Source organism: Rhineura floridana, chromosome 2 (genome assembly GCF_030035675.1).
Source record: "Rhineura floridana isolate rRhiFlo1 chromosome 2, rRhiFlo1.hap2, whole genome shotgun sequence".
Taxonomy (NCBI): Eukaryota; Metazoa; Chordata; class Lepidosauria; order Squamata; family Rhineuridae; genus Rhineura; species Rhineura floridana.
Window position 1 is genome coordinate 45,521,423 of NC_084481.1, and position 25,564 is coordinate 45,546,986.

Consider the following 25,564-nt stretch of genomic DNA (forward strand, 5'->3'; position numbering starts at 1 on the left):
GCCTTCAAGTTGATTACGATTTATGGTGACCCTATGAATCAGTGACTTCCAATAGCATCTGTCATGAACCACCCTGTTCAGATCTTGTAAGGTCAGGTCTGTGGCTTCCTCTATGGAATCAACCCGTACAATCCCGTTTGGTCTTCCTCTTTTTCTACTCCCTTGTTTGCAGTGGAGGCATGTTACCAAATTCTTCCAAGCTACACAGGAAGTGGATTGGACTGTGAAAGACCAACCCAAATGGTGTTTGCATTTTGACCAATTTGTAGGGCAGTCCAATATCTCAGAGAGGTGGCCAGGTCTCCTGCTCCCCTGGTGCATTCATTATAGCTGCCCAATTTCCCTGCTTTTTAAAGTTTGATAGAAATATCTGTAGGCTATAGGTATGTTCTTAAATCGCAAGGTTTTTTGCCTATTAGTGAATTTCCCTGCTTTTTAATCCAGGGGGTAAGAAATGGGATCCTGTGCAAGTTTGCTGAGAATGGATTGATCATTTGCATGCTTATTGAGTTCAGTGGGATTTACTCCCATGCAATCATGCTTAGGATAGGTGAAACTGACCACAGGGGATGGGGAGGAGGAGGATGGGAAACACAGAGGGAAGGACTGGGATGGGAACAGGCAGGAGGGGGAGGGGAGGAGAAGGACAAGTTTGATCATTTGCATGTTTATTGAGTTCAGTGCGATTTACTCCCGTGCAATCACGCTTAGGATAGGTAAAACTGACCGGGGGGAGGGAGGGAGAGCTGGAGTGGGCACGGGAGGAGGAAGTGGGCAGGGGAGGAGGAAGGGAGAAGAGAGGAGAAGGAGGGGAAAAGCAGGTCTCATCATTTGCATGCTTATTGAGTTCAATGGGGTTTACTCCTATGCAATCATGGTTAGGATAGGTAAAACTGACCATGGGGGAGGAGGAGGGGGAAGGAGTGCATTGGAGGGGGGCAAAGTAAGGGGGAAGGGAGGACAGGTTTGATCATTTGCATGCTTATAGAGTTCAGTGGGATTTACCCCTCTGCAATCATGCTTAGGAAAGGTGAAACTGACCACAGGGGAGGAGGAGGAAGAGGAGGAGGGAGGGGAGGAAAAGGCAGAGGCTAGGACTGGGATGGGAGCAAGCAGGAGGGGGAGGGGAGAAGGGCAGGTTTGATCATTTCCATGTTTATTGAGTTCAGTGAGATTTACTCCTGTGCAACCATGCTTAGGATAGGTAAAACTGACCGGGGAAGGAAGGGAGAGCTGGAGTGGGCAGGGGAGGAGGAAGAATGAAGAGGGGGGAGGAGGAAGGGAGAGAAGGGAAGGAGGGGGAAAGCAGGTCTGATCATTTGCATGCTTATTGAGTTCAATGGGATTTACTCCTATGCAATCATGGTTAGGATAGGAAAAACTGACCATGGGGGAGGAGGAGGAGGAGGAGGGAGAAGGAGCACATTGGAGGGGGGCAAAGGAAGGGGGAGGGGAGGGCAGGTTTGATCATTTGCATGCTTAGAGAGTTCAGTGGTATTTACTTCCATGCAATCATGCTTAAGATAGGTAAAACTGACCATGGGGAGGAGGAAGGGGAGGGGGAGGAGGGGGAAGGAAGGGATTGGAAGGGGAGGGGAAGGAGGGGGAAGGAAGGGATTGGAAGGAGAGGGGGAGGAGGGGGAAGGAAGGGATTGGAAGGGGAGGGGGAGGGAGGGGGGAAGGAAGGGGAGGGGCAAAAGGTAGGGGATAGGAGGGAGGGTTTGATCATTTGCATACATTTTGAGTTCAATGGGATTTATTTCTGTGCAATCATGTTTGAAAATGGAAATGGACTGCCTTCAAGTTGACCGGACTTATGGAGACCCTATGAATAGGGTTTTCATGGTAAATGGTATTCAGAGGTCATTTTACCATTGCCTTCCTCTGAGGCTGAGAGGCAGTGACTGGCCCAAGGTCACCCAGTCAGCTTCATGGGGGTGTGGGGATTCAAACCCTGATCTCCCAGGTCATAGTCCAACACTAACCCGGGGGAGGGGCAGGGAGGGGTGGGGGATGAGGAGGTGAGAAGATTGGGTGGGTGGGCACTGGGTAGAGGGGAAGCCCCTTTCCTTTCCAAAAGGAAAACATTGTGAACAGTATCATTGCTTTTCAGCATTTCCCTCACCTTTTTATTCTACAGCAGGCACATTTAGCCTCCCACCTAAATTTAAACCAAAGCTGTCCCTGGCCACATCCACACCAGGCCTTTATTTCACTTTGGGCAGCCATGGCTTCTCTCAAAGAATCCTGGGAAGTGTAGTTAGTGAAGGGTGCTGAGAGTTGCTAGGAGATGCCCTGTTCCCCTCACAGACCTTCAATCAGAGTGGCTGACTGTTAAACCAGTCTGGCCACTGGAGCTCCCTCAGTGGAACAGGAGTCTTCTCTCAGCACCCTTCACAAACTACACTTCCCAGGATTCTCTGAGGGAAGCCATGACTGTCTCAAGTGAAATGAAAGTCTGGTGTGGGTGTGGCCCCCTGATTAGGCAAGCCAAGCAGCTGTGAGGCTTTTAGAACACTTACAGTTGGTTCTTACTGAGCATGCCCCGCGTTATCATAGGGTTCCAGCCAAAATTTCTTAAATTAATTAAAAATCAGCCAGGCATTTTTTAACTTTTAAACTGCAGACGATGAAGGTCAGAGTATGGGGCAAGGTCAGTATTAGGATTACAGGTACTCTGTGAACATGGCTGATTTTTAATTAATTTCAACAGATTATGAGAACTCAGAGAAAAAAGTCCAAAAGGGCTCTGGGTTTTTCCCCTATTTTTAGACTTTGAACTCTCTATTCTCTCCGACTGTTTTGTGTATCGCCATGAAAATTGAGACTGTTGTTAAGCAAGTGTTTCTGAGTTCAGGACTATAAGTTTTGTAAGGTTTTGTTTTGAAATGAGCTTATGGGAAGCATCAGAATGGCATGGGGGTATTTTCAATTTAACACTGCGGAATGTGAAAAATCCACACTGGCTATAGTATACAGCCACTCTCGTGGCTGTATAATTTACAGACTGTGGTCCCCTAGAACAGCCAACAAGCTCTTCTGCTGTTGCAGAAACACTCCCTGGGCCCTGACTTTTCAGGCCTTGAGGAGAGAGTCAGCTCTCTAAAATGTGTTGAAATGTGTTTTAATTCTTTTTCAAGTTGTATTTTAGATTTTGTAATCTGCCCTGGGACCTATTGGTGAAAGTCGGGCAATCAATATAAATAATAATAATGGGAAGCAATTCGATACTGATATTCTAGCACCTTCTGGGGAAAGGAGGTGGGAGAACTCCTCAGCTAGGGCTTACTTCCATGTCTCTGCCCAAATTACTCACATCCCTGTCTGTTCTGAGGAGAAAAAGTCTAACCTTTCCACACAAACAAACCTGGAACACATTAAGATTCCTCCCCAGATACCTCATCCCTTATGTTTCTGAGAGAGGAGGGTACAGACACAGCCAACCCGAAGGTTGACAATGTTTGGGAGAATCACTTTGTGTAACTCCTCCACACAGAAGAAACACACTGGGCATTCAGATAACCACATTCTGACATGATATATGGTCCTTCTCCAGTGAGTACTTTACACATATCCACAGTCCCTCACTGTCCAAAACCCTTGGGCATCAGGAACACAAGGAAGAAGAGATACACTGCAACCTATAGTGGGTTCTAACTTTAGGCATGACAAACTTGAGTAATTAACACAATCTCCCAAAATCTTGATTAGCACCCTTTCTCGCTTCAGCCGACAAAAGTCTGGGTAAAGGGACTCCCACATCAGCCATCAAGGCAGAAACAAGGGAAAACTAGACCAGTTCAAAAACTTCACAGAGATAACTCACTCAGCCCTTCAAACAGTATTGAAGGGTTGTAGGAAAAATAAATAAGCACAGTAGACTGTTTGGTAGCAGCAAAAGGGAACATTTTTATTTTATCTAAGCACCTGTAGAAAGGAACAGGGATGAGGGCTCAGGCATCACAAGGCTGTTCCTTAATTTACAGCAAAATCTGTCTGGCCATAGCCAAGTAGGCAGGGGGAAATGACGGGGGCAGATCCCAATTCCTCCCCTGAAAACCCAAAGCAGAAGCAGCCTCAGACTTCTTACTGGCTGGTTCCACATAAGCTGGAGAAAAACTGCTGAGAAAAACTGCTGGAGAAACTCAAAGGAGGAGATCCCATAAAGGAGATCCCTTGAAAGAGATCTGTGGGATCTCCTCCAAATATGACTTGTAGATCCAAGAACCCCTTGCCCTTATGTCTCCTTCACATAGGATATTTCCCCCAAGGGGGAGGCCCCTTAATCTCCTGAGAATATCCATAACCCCTAACCTAGGAAAAACACCTTCTGTAGGGAAGGACACTGGCACATCAGAAAGGGCAAGATTACTCACTCCTCCATGTTGATAATAGTACAACTGATTCATGATCAGCCAGAAAAGTTATAATGCTTTGTAGCTACCCTGAAAACTATTTAGTCTGATTAGGGTTAGCCCGTTCAGCTTTCCAGATAGCACCAAAAGTATGTACTGAAGTAAAAAATTACCCCCAGTATAATGAAAACTGTGGTAACACCAAAGGGGAAGAGGAGGAAGCAAAGTAAAAAAACACAGAAAATAGATGTTAGGAAAGGCACAAGACCAAGAAAAGGCAAATACTCAAGAGAGAACAAGAGGACCCAACCATCACCAGCTGCAGGCAGGGTTGGTCTGGTGAGAGGGATGACTCCTCCTGCAAAAGGCTTTAGTGGACCCTGTCTGTTCCTGCCAGTAGGAGGCGCCATCCCTATCAGGAATGTCATCCATCATCTTCAGGTAAACTGGCCTTCATGGTTTTCAATTCTCTTGTACAGGGAAAGACTTTCTCTTTCATGACCTTCCCAAATAGAGGGATGTGTGTGTGTGTGTGTTGTGCATTAATTACACTGGAGGAGTGTTTTGGTGACTGAATATACTCTCAGCTATGGGGGGGAGGGGAAGCTGCTCTGATCTGCAGGGTGGTCATCTCCAATCTATAGCTCCTTGCCAGATAGTTGGAGTGGAGGTGGGGCTCAACTGAAAGGTCTGTCTCCGTCCAGGAGAAAAAACAGGGAGAAAGCCCCAGTGAGGGGAGCTTTCAAGGCTATGTCATCAACCCACCCTCTTTTATGTGTCCACATCCCCCAGCAATGTTGGAGAAGGAAAAACTGGAATGAATAAAAGCAAAATGAAGTAAAATAATCTGCTGAAGGAGTTTCTGAGGAGCTCTACAAAAACTCTGCTTCCTGCCCCCAAAACAGCACAGGTCTAGGATGGTTGGGAGTTGCTCCTCATGGTAAAAACTGATGCTGCCTTTCAACCAAGATGTAAAAAGACTGAACACTTGGGAGAGAATGAAAGACAGCTTTAGACTGCAATGCAGTACAAAAGTTGCGTACATCTATATTCCAGTGAAGCCAACAGGACTTAAATGTGCTCAACTGGAGACAGAGTTGCATTCTTAGCAGTCTACTTACAGTTTTTCATACATTAACAAACCTTTTTCAGAGCTCCTGAGTTCATCCAAGTCATCCTGTCTTCAGCATTGCATTTAATAGAAAGTGCAACGTGAGCTTGTATATACAACAACGTGAAGAGCACCTTTATGATACACGTAAAGTGTTCTATAAAAGTACAAAAATAGATACTGTAATTCAAGCATTCTACATTAGATCTCAATTTTGTATATACCAATTCTACACTCTACAAATTTGTATTTTCCCCAAAGTAAATCTAAAACTTAAAATGCATCAAGTTATATTTTATAAGAAGCTAAACACACATCAATACATTAAGATAAAAGTCTTACATTTATGCCTGCTGGTTTAAATCAGTGTTTTATTATTGCTGCAATGGTTCATTTTATCTACTTTAATGTGTGGTTTTATTGCTTTGTTTTTACTGATGTTTTTAGTTTTTGGATTGTAGACACTTTGAGCCAACTGAATGAGATGGGACTTAAATACATTTACAAAAATGATAGTTCTTGTGCTGTCTGGACAATTTAACAGGTCAAAACTCTCAAAACTATTATCAAAATCATGAGATCACGTAAAAAAGAAAATAACACACGCCTTCCATTGCAAGCCAACGCAAAGTGTTTACTACTCTATAAATTTTTATTTATTTATTTATTTATTTATTTATTTATTTATTTATTTAACTTGTATACCGCCCCATAGCCGAAGCTCTCTGGGTGGTTTACAGCAATCAAAAACATTAAAACAAATATACAATTTAAAACACATATTTTAAAAACAATTTAAAACACAATTTTAAATTTTAAAACAATACAAAAACAATTTCAAACACATGCTAAAATGCCTGGGAGAAGAGGAAAGTCTTGACCTGGCACCAAAAAGATAACAGTGTTGGTGCCAGTCGCACCTCATCAGAGAGATCATTCCATAATTTGGGGGCCACCACTGAGAAGGCCCTCTCCCTTGTTGCCACCCTCCGAGCTTCCCTTGGAGTAGGCACCCGGAGTAGGGCCTTTGATCTTGAATGTAGTGTACGGGTGGGTTTGTATCGGGAGAGGCGTTCCATCAGGTATTGTGGTCCCAAGCCGTGTAAGGCTTTATAGGTCAAAACCAGCACCTTGAATTGAGCTCGGAAACATACAGGCAGCCAATGCAAGCGGGCCAGAATCGGTTTTTATTTGTTCAGACCATCTGGTCCCTGTTACCATTCTGGCCACTGCATTTTGCACAAGCTGCAGTTTCCGAACCGTCTTCAAAGGCAGCCCCACGTAGCCCCACGAAGAGTGCATTGCAGTAATCTAATTATAATTAAGTTATCAGGTTTAACTGGGGGGCTAATGTGCCTAAACAGACAGGAATGCAATAGTAAAAACAGAATAAGTAAGTTTTCTTTGCCTTGATTATCAGACGTGCTGTGCTGGGTCAAGTGAATGCAACAGGCATCATGCTGAATAATTTGGGAACTAGCATTTACTGCAGTGGTACCTGTCTAAATATAATCTTGCAGACAAATATAATTTGTTATGTATCCCTCAGGAACTCCTAATCTTACCAATGTTCCAAAGGCTTTCACTTTTAGATATAGCCACTTATTACAGCTCAGCAAATCCTGCCTGGCTGCCATTAAATACCAAGTTAAATGTCATGTGCTAGAAGGCTACAACTTCAGTAAAACAGCTTGTCTAGTAAGCGTAATAGGAAAGAGAACAGCTATTTCAAGTAGTCTGGAAATTGACATTTTGCCAGTATTTCACTAAATCTTTATTTACCAAAAAAAGAATGAAAGTCCACATCTTTGGAACAACTTAGGGAACTTGTATATTTAAGATTTTGCATTCAAAAGTAACATACTGGGTAAATATCATCCAGAAATTCAGGTATGACCAAACTGCCTGATGCTGCTATATCAGTTACCTAGAACCATTTTCAGAGAACAACAGCTGTTTTTATTTAGGAAACATTTAGGTGACTGCATACAATTGTAACTGACTGACTGGCAATTTAATTTTTTTTAAAAAAGTGTTTATTGCTCTATTTTATATTAATGGCTAACATTAAAATGTATTAGTCTAATATGTAGACCCACACACAGTGACTGAGAGTCACACATACCCTTTCTTAAGCTAAGCACACCCACATTTTCTCTCAAGGCTTTGTCTTTAGAATCTCTTGTCTTTCTACTTCTGTGAATCCTTTTAAACTTGTCAACATATTTCTTGATCTGGGGTATCCAGAGCTGAACTCAAAATGAAGTCTTGCTAGTCTTACTAATGCTGAATAGAACCATTCTGCAACTTCCCTGTTCTTTGAAATGATGTACCTGTTAGTACATACTAAAATGGCACTGGCTTTCTCTTCCACAATCATCCAAACAGATATAAGGCTGACTCTGCGTTAACCATGGTTAATTTAGGAATTTGCCTTGGGAACATAGTAGGGAATTTGCTCCAGAGAAAGAGACTATCACTTTAAATATAGTTCAGCAGATCAATGGACAATGAATATCAAAATTAAGATAAACCAGATCATTACACAATTACAAAAATCTCTCTTTTGCATTTTCAGTATGCATCCATTCTTCCCATCTTAATATTTTTAGGAAAATTCAACAAACTAAATGTCTTCAACATTGTGATAATCCTTTAAGTAACACAGAAAGTGTACACAACATAGAGAATGCTCATACCCTCTAACTCTGAGTTCTCCCTTTATAAAATGATGGAACTACTGATTGCAAATGCATTGACCTCTAATGTAAAGTTACTTTGCTTTAATCAATGCTGGATTGAAAAAGATAACCAAACCATTCAACAGTTAATAAGATAGTTAATACAATTCCCAAGGCCTTGCTTGAAGGGCAGGAGATGCTATTAGGGCACTGCTTGTTAAGTGCTATTTTCTCAAGGAATCTATATAGGTATTTTTAAACAAAAAGGAACTTTGTCATAATGACATATTATACTCCAAAAAAGAAGGGTATAAAACAACCTAGAAATATCCATCAGATGCATCTTACAGACCTAGTAATAGACCTGTGTATTACTTGGCACTCTGTCTCTCGATCAGCCTATCACTCCTTATCTTCCTCCTTCATTCCCAGAGGATGCTCTGCAATCTCTTCTTACCTTAAGTGCTATGACGTTTCTTCCAAGTCTGATTACCTTCGACTCCCCATTTCTTCTGCCTTTTTCCTCAAGCCACCTATGCTTTCTTTGAAGTTCCTTTTTCTCAGTCCTTTTTCTCCACAGCACCCTTCATTCAGCATCATTGCCTCTGGGCTCTCTATCCCTTAGCTTCCCCACAAAACTGGTACCTCTTCCCAGCCCTTCAGCCGCCCAGTGTGAGGTTTTAATTCACAATCAAAGTGACTAGTTTTCGGAAAGAGAATCTGCCAGTGTCAGAGGCGTCACTGCTACAAATACATCTAATTCAGAGCCAAGCTAGATGTGATGTTATTCACACATTAAAGTAAGGAAGATTCTATTGCCAAGTAAAAATTTTAACAGAGACAATTTAAGACACAGTTTTGGTTGAATTGTTAGAGTGCCCTATCTAACTGGTTTCTTAAGAATTTTATTCACAGAAGTGTTGTTTTCATGCATCCATAAGTTAAAATGCTCCTTTCATAGTTAATTATGCCTTTAAATGGAACATCCTTGATGTAAAAAAACATCACAAAAGAAGCCAGTAGCATGTCAACAAATTATAAAACTATTATCAAAATATATCTATATCACTGGGAGTAAAAAAAGAATGGGATTAGTATTTTTAAATCATAAAATTAACAGTTTTAAAACATGCCAAAATAAGCAGTAATAAATCATTTCTGCTTCAAAAGTATCTTGGGATTCCAGTAACATCTGCCTGAATTTAATAGGCAACAACCATTACAGATATTGTATTATAGCAATTATCTTTCCTGTGTGTGACACAATTGCTACAATTTGAGAAGTTACATTAAAATAAATTATTCTCTTTCACCCTTAGGCTTTCACAGTTCAATGTGAAATATTAAGCAGCCCCACTACAGCAAACAAATGAAGGTCAGACAAAAGGACCCACCCTCTCCCCCAACAGCTCAAGGAACTTAATAGTAATTTCTCAGGCCTCATTATTTTACTGTACTGTTGCCTGATAAAGGTGAGAAGACAGGAGTCACAGATAAGCCTGTCAAACCACAACAAAAATTTCTGTTCAATGTCAACTTCCAGAGATAAGGCAAAGTCATTATTTGAGCACTCAGCAGAGAAGCTTTATTTGCTGTCCTTTTAAAAAAGCCGCTGGTGGGAGAAACTCGCTGTGACTAGTTTATTATTTATGCATTTTTGTACCATACCTTTGCGCAATGGCTGTGGCATCGTTAAAATCTGGATGAGCAAAAGAGATGAGACATCTCTATAAAGCACTGGAACTTCTGGCTGTTCTTCACTGCTCATCCTGAAACATTACGGAAATAATTATATTTAGCACTATAACCCATCATATTTGAACTTTTATAAATGTTTCTTGATGGAATACCATTACATTGTAAGTATATCAGGACACACTAATATCTGTTTAGAAGCTTGTGCTTAGGAGTTCAGATCTACTTCAGAAGTTCACCTTCCAGCTTGTGGAGGGCAACAGGGATCAACGGAGGATGGAGCCTAATGCGCTCATCCTCCTTTTGTGTTACTTTCACAAGCAAGCAGACTGCCTAGGTCTAAGAGGACAAATCTCTGTCCAAACCAGAGATACAAAGCAAAGTGCGCAGGCAGCATTCTGCCCAATAATTCAGTGAAATACAAGCTTGCTTATTTATTTATTTATTATTTGATTTATATCCCTCCCTTCCTCCCAGTAGGAGTCCAGGATGGCAAACAAAAGCACTAAAAACACTTTAAAACATCATAAAAACAGACTTTAAAATATATTAAAACAAAACATCTTTAAAAACATTTTTTAAAAAAGCTTTAGAAACATCTCAAAATGCTTGCACCTTCCATTGTATCAGCCAAAGAGGGTAGCAGCAGTGATTGACATGGAAGCAATGATTTGTACAGAGACGGGGTAAACTGTAGAGTCTGTTTGCCTTGATTGCCTGCTTCTCTAAAACTGGCTTCTAAAAATAAGTCATTTTGAGTGGGGGGAAAAGTGGGGTGGAGCCAATGGGAGGACTTGCATCGCATCCTGGCACCATTCAGCTCCAGCCAGCAGCCCCCAGTCCCAGCAGATGCTACACTGGGAGAAAGAGTGGCGGAAGGAAACATACACTTGTTTTTCTTCCACCAAATTCTGCTGGTGCAGCCAGCATGCTCCCCTCTCCAGGGCTCCTGGAAAGGTAGGGTGTGGTGGCCCCTTCCGCCAGCTCCATTCCCTCTGGCCTCCTTCATGCTGGATTGCAACCAAAGACATTTAAAATAGCAAATAAAATTAGCCTAAGCTGTTATATTTTATAGTTGTAATCTTATGATTCTTTTCGAAAATTCAGATCTGTTTCAATGAATTTTAGTAAGTTGCTAAATTTAGAACAAACAACTTTAAAAATGAATTCTCAATTTTCAACTGGAATAAAATGGTAAACAATAATTGTATTTTACAGGATGCAGGTCAAATAATAATGTTTGCACAATTAATGCAACATTTCAATTTATATGGTTGATAGGATGCCTGACATTATAAAAATATGGAAGACTTGCAGAACAAGTGAACCATTTGGCTAAATGTATTCATTTTGCTAGAACTGAAGAAGTAAAATTATATAAAATGCCAAGGTTGAGATAAGCTCCTTTAAGCTTACGTCAAGCACCAGAGCACATTAAGCAGTTAAAAGCTGCTCTGTCATTTATTAAAAGTCTAAGTAACTTATTCATTGTGACATTGAAAACTTTTCTTTTATAAAGTCTTTTTAGAATATGGAAATGATTCATCCTGCTAATTCCTTCAATGCATATGAGGAAGGCTGATAAGTGTGGCTTCCCAAAACACTGCTACAGAAGCAGTTAATAAAAAGCAAAGTAAAGTAATGTCTGATAGTGATAGAGCACTTATTGTAAAGAGAATCAAAATGTACCACGCTGCAGGCATAAACAGTCTACAACTATGTAACATGTTGTATTTATTTTAAAAAATATTTGTATACTGCAATTTAACAAAAAATATCAAAGTGGTCCCCACATACAATAAAAAACCACATAAGAATTTAAAATCACAGCTTCCATCAACTATTACCGAAGATGTTTTCTTAATTCTATGCATAAGACTGCTGACATAGAAAAGTTTTCAGCAAACATTTAAAGGTTAAAACAGAAAGTGCCTGGTGAATCTCTATTGGAATAGCATTCCACAGGACTGGGCAGATGACACAAAAGGCTAATTTCATGTCAATGTCACATGAACCTCACCAACTTGGGGGATGACCAACCAGGCTCCTGCAAATAATCTCAATGACAGAGCTGGGATATAAGAGTTCAGGTGGAACTAAGTTGTTCAGGGCTTTGTAAATTAATACAAGGTTCTGAGATACTGACAAATTAGTTACCCAGTCTCTCTCTCTCTCTCTCTCTCTCTCTCTGTGTGTGTGTGTGTGTGTGTCTGTCTATGTATACATGTGTGTGTGTAGGTTTATCTACATGGTGGTTTACTGTTACAAGTGAACACAAGCTATTGCAGTTTTCTCCCTATAAATATGTACTAACCCAATCCACTGATAATATGAAAAGTGGAGAAAAATATGTCTCCACTCTGCTCCACTAGTAGTTGCAGACACTTTGCTTTGACATTTTTAGGTGAGTGTCAATCGTTACTTTATTATTACACTCCTTTCCATGCCCACTATATCCTCACTTCTTTCATTTTGTTTCCTGTAGATTGACAAGCAACTTCCTGCTGCTCTCCTCAACTCAAAATAAACTTGTCCAGCTAGTTTCTTTGTAATTGCCATGCTGGGTACCCGATTTAACGTATCTAAAGGCAGATGATTATATGGTGATGCATTAGGAGACTAGCTCTTCAACCTCAGCTTGTTGGGGTACTGAAGTAGCTTTTGTGTAGAGAAAGGTGAAAAGGTCTCAATATATTAGAATTCAAAGAAGAAATAATAGCAACAATACAAATAAATTTAAAAGCCATAGATCATTAGCACAACATATTACAACTGCGGAAACAGGAATAAAATCATTTCATGTGCCCACAAAGACGATTTGCAATTCGGATGAGGTACAATAGGGGACAAGGTTTCAGAACTTCTGATCTAGAGTGTTTACACTAATTTTGGGTCCTCCGGTCATGGTCAGTGTAAACAGAGAAAGGTGTATTCTTTCTCCATCTCCCTTTCACCCACCATTTTTGCTCCCCCCCCCCGGTTTTTTTAAAAAGGAATCTATTGCAGCTGTTAAAATAAACTGGGCATGCTTGGTTCCCTAGCAACCAGAGGGAATGGAAATGTAAAATTAGAGGGGGTGGTCATTAGGAAACTGTGTGATTGATCCTTCATAGAGGAAGGACTGCTCTTGTGTGAATGGAGACAACCATATTTGTAACTAGCACTGAGCACTCACCGCAAATGGTGCAAATAGAAAATGGAGGTCTTTAGTACGAAGTAATGCTCCCATGCGGATAAGCCCTATATATCAAGCTTACAATGGGACTTTAGTTCTGAGCAAAATCCTTGTGCTGCACAATAGGATTTTAAGAGAACAGGTATCTTTAAATTTATGTATATTTACTTCCGTATTTATAAATTACACTTTTATTAAAAATGTATCAAGGCAGTATACAACATATAACAATAAAATCAGCAAAAAACATCATTAAAAACATCAGATAAGTATAAAGGAGCAGAGATATACTGCTCTATTTGGTGCCTCGCAAGGTTAAAACACTAGGTTTCACAGAGAAATTAGTCTACAGAACTGTACTTACTGCGAATTCTCATCATGCATCAATTGGGTTAGTTTCTTCCATGGGTTGTATGCAGAATCAATGCTGTACAGTCGCATGTGCATAGCCAACACATGAAACAGCTGATCTGAATGGGTAAACAGAGAAGAATAGCTGATGAATTAACTATTTGGTTGGACGAAATTAAAATATTTCATATTTCTTTGCAACACGTTTAATTCTCTGTATGTACATTTTGTATTATTGTATTTCCCTAACTGATTACTAGTTGTTAATATATTAGCAATCCAAACGTCTATTGCTGCTTTAGCATGCATAGAGAGCTAGGGTCATATAGTAAATAGTTTGTTGGATTTAGAACAGGAAGAACTGGATACAAATCCTACATTGGCCAAGAAGTTTACTGGATGACCTTAGACCAATCACTATCTCTTAACAATGGGATAAACCTATGTATGCCACCCTGAGCTCTCTGGGAAAAGGAACGGGATACAAATGTAATATATAAATAATGTTTTGTATTGCAACAGTTCAAGCAGCATTGATGGGGTGCACCATGGTGGCAGAATCATGGTGCTCAGCCTTTGCTACAGGGAGGTGAAACAGAGGTGTCTCAGGCCTTCTCTAGAGAGTTGTAATCAAAGAGCCAATCACTGTTTCTAATTTCACTCAAGGGGCAAATTCTATTACCCATTTTCAGTATGTGGTTATCTTTTGGACAATGTCTTAAACTCTTTGCCTTTACAACATGCTTTGCTCAATCACAGCTTGCTCTCAAACCACAATCAAAACATGGTATGTGGGCAAACTAACGTATGAGCAAAGCATAGCTTCCTAAATGCAATCCAACGGAAGTTAAACATGCTAACCTTTCCCGCTGAATTGTTGGGATTTAAAAGTGGTTAATTTTGACTGGATTGTGACAGAATATTTATTTCTTTGGGATATTTATAAACTGCTAAACATTACAAAATACCATACCATAGTGGTGTATTATAATAAAAATGTGACAAATAAATATAACAAGTTTTCACACACGAGAGACAGAGAGAGAGAGAAATAGTGTGTTTAAAACTCCTGGTGTATAATACAGAGATGGCTATATTTTGATGCAGCTCAAAGTTTATTTTCTCTGGGGGATTCTTTGAAACAAAATGAACCAGCTTAGAACAAAGCATGACATGACTGCTGAGGCTTAGATCTTTTCTGGCTCTGCAGAAAACGACTGACGAAAGAATACAAAACTAATCCAGATATAGAAATCTATCCCTCATAATTTCTCTCTTCTATTCAAGCCAGGCTACCAATGCAGGTATGATAATCAGAGTTGCCCCATGGTTTGGGATCCGTGTAGAAATCTGAATTTCTTCTCATATGCTTCTTTGCCATTCTTTTGCAATTAAATCTATACAAAGCAAATAACATTTTTATGCAATTTTAAATTTAAACTTCTGTGTTCAAAATGCAACTTATTTTTATTAACTCTTTCATAATATCAAATATTTTTGTTGACAGTATCAGTTTATAGTTTGCCTAATGTTTTTCATGCCCAAAGAACTTTATCTGTTGTTTCCCTTACAAAATAGAAAACCATTATTTACAACGCTTCCCTTATTTTATTTATTACCTCTCATCTCTCTAGCTAGGATCTGAACAAGACTCCTAGAGATGTCACATTTAAATATAAATCATAAAAGGAATTAATTGATTTTCCACAAATAGACAATTATTCATAGGCACTTGGGAAGCTGAAACAGCCTCATGCTGAAGTCAGCTGATTTTAGTAGAGCTTGAGGGCTGTAATTAGTTCCTGGAGTCTGGGAAATAATTGAAGGCACAGATGACATTGGAACTGATTGCTATCACCTGTTTTCTGAATCGGATGCAATGAATGAGAGCAAGACAAGTTCCTCTTTCTCCTGGCAAAAGACTCTTTTTATTTATTTCTAATGAGAGCATTCTCTTATATATTTCTATTTTGCAGCCTTTCAGAAAAAAATACTCTGGCTGTTGAAACTGCAATGAGAATATGCGCTCCTCCCAGTTCTTAAAATATACTTTATACCATACAGCTTGTTGTTATGAAAACAGGAAGCTATAACTAGCAGAAAGTGGTTTATGGAAAATATATATGTTGCATACTCTAAACATTATCTGGCATTATGTGTACAAGAGGCTTGAGCCTTGTGCACTCCTTCTACCCACTCCTTCCCCTCATGTACTGCAATTTCCTTCCTTACTTTAGACTATTGACAAATCACAGCTTGCCTTTTCATCCCAATCCAAACTGAGGAAACTATAGTTTACTCAAACATAGCTTGCCCACAACCGGGAACAAAACATGACATGTGGGCAAAACAAGGTTTGAATAAACCATAATTTCCTCGGTTTGGATGAAAAAGCATGCTATGGTTTGCTGAGAATTCAGATGCAAGGTAAAAACTGTAGCACATGTGGGGAGGAAGGAGTGCCAACCTGAGACTTGGGCATGTAGCACCAAATTATAAGAACATAGGAATCCACATATATAAGAGCCAGAGCCAGGAACCTGCCAGGGAAGCCCAGCCTGCTGGAAGCTGGCATAAGGCTTGAAAAGGGGTGTTCCAAGGGGATGTTGGAGGAGGGACCAAGGCGGGGACTTAGGCCACTTCCAACTCATGTTTGGAGTGGCCTCCACGGTCGTGAGTCAGGGGAAATTATGATGGGAAAAAGGCCAATCTAAGAAAATATTTACAATGGAAGGCAATGGGAAAGGCCTGATCCACACTGGCCAACTTCAACCTGACCTGTCTGAAACAGCTTCCTGGATATGGCGGAGTCTGCAGCCCATCAAGCAGCAACCGCAGCAACCAGATTTCAACTGAGCATACCCCAGGCCCTCCCTACTCCACACACTCATTCATATGACATGGCATGCTGCTGGTCAGCCTCCCGAATTTAGTGCTCAGGAGAGGGCCAGGGCACTTCGGGAAAGGGCACTTTGTTCTGGGGAGACACATTCCACAAACACCAGGCACTTTCAGCACTTTTCCTACAAAATCCACACCTCCACAGAAAGGAGGAGCAAGCATGCCCCATATGCTAACACCTCTCTCTCTAGTTTCTTTCCCAAACAGGTGTCCACCAGCAGCAGCAGTAGCGCAGTTCTAGGCAGCCAGCATGACTACCACACACGCGAAATGGGAAACAGCAAGGGGACTTGCAAACAAGGTCAGTCGGAAAAGGTGCCCTCCCTCAAAGAATCTCGCCACCCCACTCCCCGCCACAGAGTGTTGGGGAGGCCCCAGACACCCCTCCCCCTGCACAGGCTGCCCTAGCCCTACCCCTCCCAGCAGCCCAGCGGTGGATGCCGCACGACCAGCCCCCACCAAAGTATGGGGAGAAGGCAACACTGGCCCAGACAACCCCTGCACAGGAGAGGTGGCCCTACGGCTGCAGCGGTGAGGCAGCCAGGGGAGCCTGGTAGGTGATGAGGGCCCCAACCACCAAGCCACACTACCGTCATGCTGTGCAATTCCCTTGCAGGCACACCATTACCATGGAGGCAGCAGTAGCAGCAGCACTCGCAGCCACACCAGAGGAGCCACCACACCTACATGCAAACGGGTAACGCCTCCGGACAGCCTCTCCCTGGCTCCCTCACTATACATGCTCTTGCTCTTGCAGGTCTCATCCCAGTCATCCTGGCCAAGCAGCGCGTTGACACCAGCACACCAACACACCAACACAAGCAGCAGTATCCAAGGTAAACTGCAAGCATTCCCAGGAAGCCAACCCACAGGAAAGGGGGAGAGGCCGGCCAGTGCTGCAGCCCAACACTGAGAGCTACCATTCCATAGCCCCCACAGACCTCCCCTGCTCCTGACTCCCTACCCTCCTCAATGATGTTGTCTCCCCACCTTTCTCCACAAGCCAACACCCACCCAGAGCAGCACCCAATATAGAGGCTTCCTGTCCCAGTGGAGAGGAGGGCTGATCATCGTGGAGAACCACCCACCTCCCCACCTGACCATGGGAGTGGCCTGCTGCCCTTTACGTGCAATAAAGTTGACTTGTGCTGCTACTAACTGTTGCATTTTTTCTTGGGAATCAGCTGGGTGGGGCAGGGGAGGTCTGCTAATGTGCCTGCAGGCCACAGCCCCCAGGATTGGGAGTTGAGCTCTGGAGGTGAGGAACCCCCTCCACACACACACACACAGAGCACACACACACACCCCTCTGCCCTCACAGCATAGAGACAGGCATTGTTAGGGCCAAAGGAGGCCTCCCCCTAGGCACGGGTGGGCAGGAAGGGAGGGGGTGGACAGTCCAAGAGGCATGGCAGGACCATAACCCCCCTAATGGGGAAGCAGGAGGGGCCAGATGGGGGGCTTGGGCTCTCGCCCCAGGGAAGGAGATCATTGGCCCGATCCTACCAACCAAGGGCATCTGTGTAACTGGAAAGTATTCCCTGACAGGTGAGCATGCAAGATGGCAGGGTGCCACAAACTTTGGCACAGACCTCACTGTGGCCCTCTGTCCTGCAGCTCCCACTGTCCCATCTGCCCTGGATGAGCACGCTGATGGCAGCCAAGTGCAGCGGCTGGAGGCGACCCCTCCTGTGAAGCGCAAGGGAGCTCCTGATGACACGCAGAAGACTGTTCTGGGGGAAAATGTGCAGAGTAGTGCCAGACTGTCCCTGGGAAGCAGCCGGACCACACACACCCTGTTTGAGAGCCCAAAGGACATGCCAGCTGAAGCCCTGAGCCCCTCCCACTGGCAGCTCCCGCCCAAGCAACAGAAGCCATGCCTGAGCACCTGCTGCCCTGCAGCCTGCTAAGGATCCACCTGCTGGCATTGCTGTTGCACCGCCCCTCCAGCTAGACCTGTTTCCAGGCAGTGACCTGTGCCCTTTCCTGGCCCATGGCCACACACATGTCACACAGGGATCTGGTGAAGGCTCCGTTGTGATGGCTGCTCCTCCCCCCATGGGCTCCCTAGCTCCCAGGAGGTGGCGATGCTGATGCAACAGCTGCCACAGGAATCAGTGCTGCAGACTCTAGAGGAGGTGCCTGGCCCATCCATGACACCCTTGCCGGCACTTCCTGAACCCACATGTTGCCTTCCTATCCGCCAGCTTCTCCCACAGTTGAGTTCCTCTGGATAGGATCGGCCTGCCCAGCTCACAGAGGAGCTGTTGCTACTTCCCCCAGCAGCCCCTATCCCAGCCACATCCCCTCCCTCCCCCAGCAACGGCCAGGAGGCCCACCCACAGCATCCAAGCTGCTGCCCAGCCCCTCCCTTGTTGCCTGCTGGTGACAGGAGGGATGCTCAGCCCAGCCTGAGCAACAGGGATCTAGAACCCCCTGCAACCCCCCTGCCTGAGAGACAAGGGTTGTTGGGGTGGGGGAGGAAATGGAAGTGGTAGTGGAGGAAGACAAGGCAGAGGGAGTGCCTGAGAAGTGGTGTGATGGTGAGACGGATGGGGAACATGTGCCCATAGAGGACAGGAAGAGATTATGCCCACGTGCCAGGGGCCCTCACTGCACAGCTGCTTCTGTGCACGATAGCCACACTATAGGCTCGCATGGAAGACGACTGTTGTGAGCCACCTCTGGCAGGATGTTGCCACTGCTTCAGCAGTTGTGGTACATGCCATCCATGAGGCAATTGGGGAGGTGGCCACGCAGCTGTGGGCAGTCACTGCATCCATGTGAGTGTGCTGGCCTTTGTGGATGGGAGCGTGGAGGCTGCCCGGGCCCAATCAGAGGTCCTCCACCAGAGCACGCAGCCGATGCGGAACAACATAGCAGTGGTGGTGGCCGAGGTGTCTGTGATGATCCCCGTCCTCCATACCTTGCTGGAGGTTGCACAGGGTGATGGGGCTGGCCATGTCCATGGATGTAGGGTGCAGGTATGTGGAGGGCAGACAGGGGAGGACAGGGTGGTGGTGCCACAGAGTGCCTGTTCGTGGGGCTGCCCAGCCTGAGATGCGAGTGAGCATTTGCTGTGGTATTTCTGGGGTGGGCATGGTGGGAGGTTTCCTCCAAGGCTGCTTTCTGTGCCAGGGTTGTAGCAATGTGTCTGTCCTTTGTGCCTTTCAATAAACTTTCTTTCTGCATCTTTTCATATGTGTTGGGGACTCTTTGGAGTGGCAGGTCGCTGCATGTGTGGTAGACGCTGCGGGGTGCACACTGCAGGTGCGATGGGGGGGTGCGTGGTGGTGGACCCCATGTGTGTTTGTTTACCCAATCATGCTGTGTCACACTGCATTGAGCTCTGTGTGTGAGTGCATGTGTGTGATTGGCAGAGGAGTGGTGGGCATCGCCTCCACATGTACCTGTTTACCCAATCGTGCTGTGTTGCACTGCCTGTGCAGGAGCTGGTGATTGGCAAAGAGGGTGGTGGGTGTGCATGCTGTGTGTATATGGGGTGCTGCTGTGCTGTCCTGTCAGGATGGCTGTGGCTGCTGGCTGTGGAGAGGAAGTGTGTGTGTGTGCATTCCACTATTGCCAATCCCGGGAGGCTTCCAAGGCATGTGGGGTTTCTGGCTGTCTGTGGTTGGCACTGGCAAGCTGCCTCAGGTACAGCCCCTGCGTTTACCCAGGGATGGCTGCTGTTGCCATGGCAACAGGCACTCCACTGGGGGCCAGTTTTTCCCTGCCATGTCAGCTGCAGACGCCTGTGTCTGTATACCGTGGACAAGGTGACTTGCATTTTGTGGCTCTTACTCCCCTGTCGGGGTGTTTGGGAGTGGAGGCTCGTACTTTCCCTGCACGCAGCTCTGCTGGCTAAGTCAGCATTCTGCTAGGCCGAGGCCTTCCAAACGGCAATTGGATGCCGCTGAGCTTTCTGCTGGCTCCTCTCCCAGAACCCCTTCCACCGGCTTCCCATGAGTTCGACTGCTCTGCCCCCTAAGAACAGCTCCCATTGAATTCAATGGGGCTTACTTCTGAACAGATATGTACTTTTTTGTTCTATAAATAAATATGTATAGAATTGCACTGTTCAATCAGATAGATATTTAAACCTGGCTTTTCACATTGTGGAATGTGGATGCACCATTCCCATATATTCTATGTTTATTTCAATGATGCTTACACAAAATTTCCCTTACTTGCTTATTATCCTTGGAAATTGTAGCTTTTCTCTTTCAGATAGTGAAGAAATGGAAGGACGCGTTTTGGTTCCCTGGCAGCATCTGGGCTAGCAAATGCAATCTTACTCATGCTAAGATCATTTCAGTGCTAAATTAGCTTTATCCAGGTCACAGTCTAAGAGTAACAGCCATAAAAGCTAGCTAAACTGAAGATGAAGTTTCTTTGTTTCTAGAGAAAACGTATCTTCTGTAATACTTTCAAAAACAAACTTGATTATATGGGAGCTTAGTTCTGCTTTTTTTGTCACTGGACAGAAAGAAAAAGACTAGCATTGCCCCCTAATGGGAACACAAAGGGGAAGAAGAAAAAATGAGAACTGGGCTTTTGCCCTTTATATTGTTGCTCTTTAAGAACATTTGTAGTTCTAAAAGATATTTTGCTTTCACAAATCAGATGACTAGCAGTTCATTCCTACTAACACATTCTACAAAACATTTTCAGCTTGATTTAATATTATGGTATCCAGCATTCAATTCTGTCAGCTGTTTATATATATATACACAATACAGCACAGAAACTAACTATACTTGAGAAGTGCAGCTGACAGTCCCATCTTGACTAGTCCCAACAAATAGTTTAATTACAAGATACTCTACTGCCACAGTTCTCTCCCCACAAAATAAACTACAAGCAGAGAACTAGGAGCAAGCACCAACACACTGCTCATTCACATTAAACCATAATTTGTTTTAAACTATAATGTAATGTGACATATGATTTGGACAATGGAAAGCAAGACATGGTTGGGACAATGGACAGCAAGACATGCTTGACAGTGCAATCCTAAGAACGTTTAACTAATTACAACTTGATTTAGTCTCTAGTAATAGAAAGGAAGCATCTCTTCCTCTAGGTTTTGTATCTGGAAGAACAGATGCACCTCTTGCAGTAGATGGGGTAGGGTTTCTCACACGGTGCATTGAGATCCAGTGCTGCCATGGTGTTACATAGCAAGGGTAGGTAATGAGAAGCCTGAAACAGCCTAAAGATGAAATTTCCTCCATTTCAGAATCATTACTCCATTCCCCATCACCTGTCTCCAAGTGATCTAAAGCAGGATCCTTAGTACCTTCCAACTCTAATACTGTATGGGTTGCTATATGCTTTACACCTGCTAAGCCCTGTGGTACTGCATGAGGATCTGGTGACGTATCCCTTCTAATATCAGCCAGAGGAGGTTGCTGGCCAGATGAAATGGCTAGCAAGTGGACAAAACTGGCAGAAGGGATAGGATTATTTTGTGCCGAGATGGAACTATTTTGCACCAATTTCTTTTATATACCAAACAGGAGAACTTCCTTATTTTGTTTCAGCACCTCAGGATTTAAAAAGGAAGCTTTCTTTGGTCATTTGGAACTGGGAACGAGAGTTGGAAGGGAACTCTTCAAATTCCAAAAAATCCTCCCCTGAAGTAGACCCAGGTAACTCTATTTGCTTCTTTCTCCTCAGACATATATTTGTCAGCAGTTTAGGAGGTAGCCTGCTGCAGCCTCTGGAGGTCTGTGCTTTTTGCAGTGTCTCTTCTGTATTTTGCCCTCCAGTTGCTCTAGGCTACTGCTTCTGAAGCGATTGGGTAAAAGTTTAATTCTTCTGTTTGGGTAAAAGTTTAATTTCTGATGGTTGGTTTTTTGTTTTGCTGTTATTGGGATTATGCTTTTGTATCTTATTGTTGGATTGTATTAGGAATTATAAGGATGTATCAATTTATGGTATGCTTTTATGATGTTTTTGTTAACTTATTGACCATTTGAATTTATTTCTTACAGTGAGTTGTGTAACTTTTTTTCCTGTTCATATTGTGAGCCACCTTGTGCATAAATTGTTATGGAAAGGCGGCATACAAATAAACAGTGAAGATTATGATTGTTGCCCCCACCAAAATATCATAAGCAGATACTTCCAATGCAGTTACTGCCATCATGGGAGGGCCCAAAATCATTCTAAACAGGATCACTGACAAGATGCGCCGGAAGACCTGCTCTTTCACAATTAATAGATTATGAGTGTGCTCTGGGGCCATCAGAGGCATAAGCATCATGGAGGATGTCACAGTGAACCAACTCTTCTTTCCCATTGTTGCTGCAGTGGGTTGATTCAGAGCAGATGGGAATGTGAAGAGACACACCGAAGAGAACGCAACAGGTTTTTGACACTGAGGAAAAAAGGGCTTTTTGGTTGGTTGCTTTTATTTCCAACAGAACCCTCCCTCAGGAAAGTACTGTAGCCAAGCCCAACAGAGGGGTATAGAAACAAACTCCAAAAACAGTCAAAGATCTCAAGGGCCCTGACTGACCCAACAGGCACACAGAGACAAACAAAACCAGCACAAGCCTGAGTTGGAACAGACAGAAGACAAGAGAGGTATTCAATTGTCTGTTCTGAGTGAAGGCAGGAGAAAATGGAGGCTTCAGAGGGAGAGAGAGCCAACAGTTTTTTTGAAGCAACAGCATTTCTGCCTTTGAGCGGGGGGGGGGGTGAGCTCAAACCCACCTGAGGCATCTTACATGGGAGAACAATAATCTGCATTTATTTTTCAATATAAAGGGTGATATTCAACTAAGTTATACACAGGGTACACTCAGTTACTCAAGTTCATTGATTTCAATAGGTCTACTCCACATATGACTAATGTTGGATATTACCAAAAATAAATAAGAGTTATAAACAGAAAACTCTTTTTTGAGCATAAGGAAGCTGACTGAAGACTTGCAAAATTCAAAAAACAATTCCTGCCTTGGCAGCCTTCTGTATAATAGCTGAAAATAATGGAGATTATAGGTACGCTTTTTGCTTTCCTGATATCAATAAAGATCTTCTGAAGATTATGTAGTACAAATATCATACATGTATCTAAAATACACCTCAGGTTTTAAGCCTTGAAAAGAGCCATTTAAACAGCATGATTTAGTTCACTGTTCTTGTCACACTGTCTAAGCCAATGGCATGAACTGCTACATTAATCATTCCTAATTTTACTTCCCAGCACACAGCTGCCCCCTCGGTGCAATCTTCTAAAACAGCACTTGACCTATTTGCTCCCACATCTTCATTGACACTCACTGCTGTAAGAGCTCACCTGGGACACCACATTCCATATCTAATCAACAAACTTTACAATTGTTACAAGGCTAATGCAGAACACTGTACTCAATCACAAGAAAGACACCTCATTAACCAAAATTCAAGGAAATGACTGAAAGATCAATGGGAGTAAAGATCTGCAAGGATTTTCACTGGGCTACACTTGAACAGAATCATGCCTGGTGAAAGAGAAGCAAACAAAATATCCTATCTCAGTAAATACAAGATTTGAATCTAAATGGAGAAAAGCAAAATTTGTTTTTGCTTTAAAATAGATTGTGTGTGTGGGTGTAGCCCCCAGTTTAAAAAATCAAATGTAAGCCTCCTATTTATTCAGTTATATATATATATATATATATATATACACACACACACACACACATACATACATTGAGACAAATAGCTACCATGGATATGATCATAACCTAAGATTTTATGGCAAACTACTGACTTTAGATATACTATTAGTTTACCCTAGGGAACCATATGTACCTCCTTGTCCTTTAAGATTTGAGGAGACTCTGCCCTGGGGGAGAGATCTGTGGGACAACAGAGCAAGAAAATGGTTGGTTTGAATGTAACATTAAATTGTAGTTTAATGCTACGTGAACAAAACTGGGTGAGTCTTATGTACTTCCCACTTCTACTCTGACACAGCTGCAAAGAGATCTAAAGCATCCATTTCATTTTTTAAATTATCCAGAGTTTATGTTACATCTGAGTAGGGTAAAATTGCAGTTTGTTGAAACAAGCCAGGATTAAACCATGGTGTGTGATCCTGACTTGTTTCAACAACCACAGTTTAAACTAAACAGAACCCTCCTCCCCCAACCCACTCCGAATTCAGATGCAATAATAAAGTCCAGGAATGCTTCTGATTTCCTCATAGATGCACTGGAAGAGGGCAGCAAGCGTGCAAGACCAAGGCTCATTTTTGTTCATTCATGTAGTGCTAAACCAAGTATGGGGAGCTTATAGCTTTCCAGCAGTTGTTGAACTACAACTCCCATCACAGCTATCCATTGGCCATGCTTGCTGGAGTTGATGGGAGTTGCAGTCTAGCAACCTCTGGAGGGCCAAAGGTTCCCCATACATGCACTAAAGCATGGTTTAGCTTTATATCTGAAATGGATTGTTATCTGTAGTAGCAAACTAGCTATGGGACAGTCTCTCCAAAGAAGCCTATCCTGACAACTTAACTTTGTAGTTTTTGCTGCCAAGTTATATTTCTTCTTCTGCAAGCCTTTCTAGCTTTAACCCAATTTAAACATCTAGTTTAAATTTTAATATGACTGTATATTCCTGGTAATAGAGGGTGCCCCCCTTCCCCACATGGTGGGAATCCTCATAGCTAAGCCCCCCAGTCCATATACACATGCAATGCATGATGCAAAGTCCTCTGATCATTCTCAACAACCCAAGGACCTCCCCACTCCTTTTGTATAGTAATCTAGGAGCCTCTCCAGGCCCACAGGCTACAGCAATAGAGAGCACAAGTACAAAGCATACAATGAGTCTGGAACGGAATAGGTCCTATGAGATGGCTGATGTCCAGGAGCGTGTAAGATCTTGGCACTTTTGCTGTTTTCTCAATCTGTTTCTTTTTATATTATTTTCCATTGTGCTATATTTTTATTACTTTTAATTTGTTCTTAGAATGTCATCTACTTCATAAATGTAGTCAATCTATACAGCCCTACAAATGCACCGCAAAACTCAAATCCCAAGTAAGCAGTTCTTCACATTCCTTCTGCATGCACTACACTATTTCAAAATGCTCTGAAGCTATCAAAGTTGCCGTCCACATTAAAATTAGAAATAAAATAAAAGCCTTGCCATACATATCAGCGTAATTTTAGTGACATTCTGGATCTTTAGGCATGTGCTTGCCTTTTTTCACTGTTAGGCAGTGATCATTTCAGTAGACTACATTGTCTCTATACAATAACATCTTTCACGAGATTCTGAAGCCTACTGAACCAAT

General features: G+C 42.9%; 1 protein-coding gene across 4 annotated transcripts in view; it reads right to left on the reverse strand.

The window, feature by feature from the left end:
* Positions 1 to 25,564, reverse strand: part of UBR3 (ubiquitin protein ligase E3 component n-recognin 3) — a 172,366-nt gene that overhangs the window by 14,343 nt on the left and 132,459 nt on the right. For all 4 annotated transcript variants that reach the window (XM_061608528.1, XM_061608527.1, XM_061608526.1 and 1 more), the window contains 3 exons: positions 13,382 to 13,487; positions 9,816 to 9,916; positions 5,499 to 5,623 (listed from right to left, as the gene is read on the reverse strand). In XM_061608528.1, the coding sequence (XP_061464512.1) occupies positions 5,499 to 5,623; positions 9,816 to 9,916; positions 13,382 to 13,487 (332 nt within the window). The remainder of the gene's footprint in view (positions 1 to 5,498; positions 5,624 to 9,815; positions 9,917 to 13,381; positions 13,488 to 25,564) is intronic.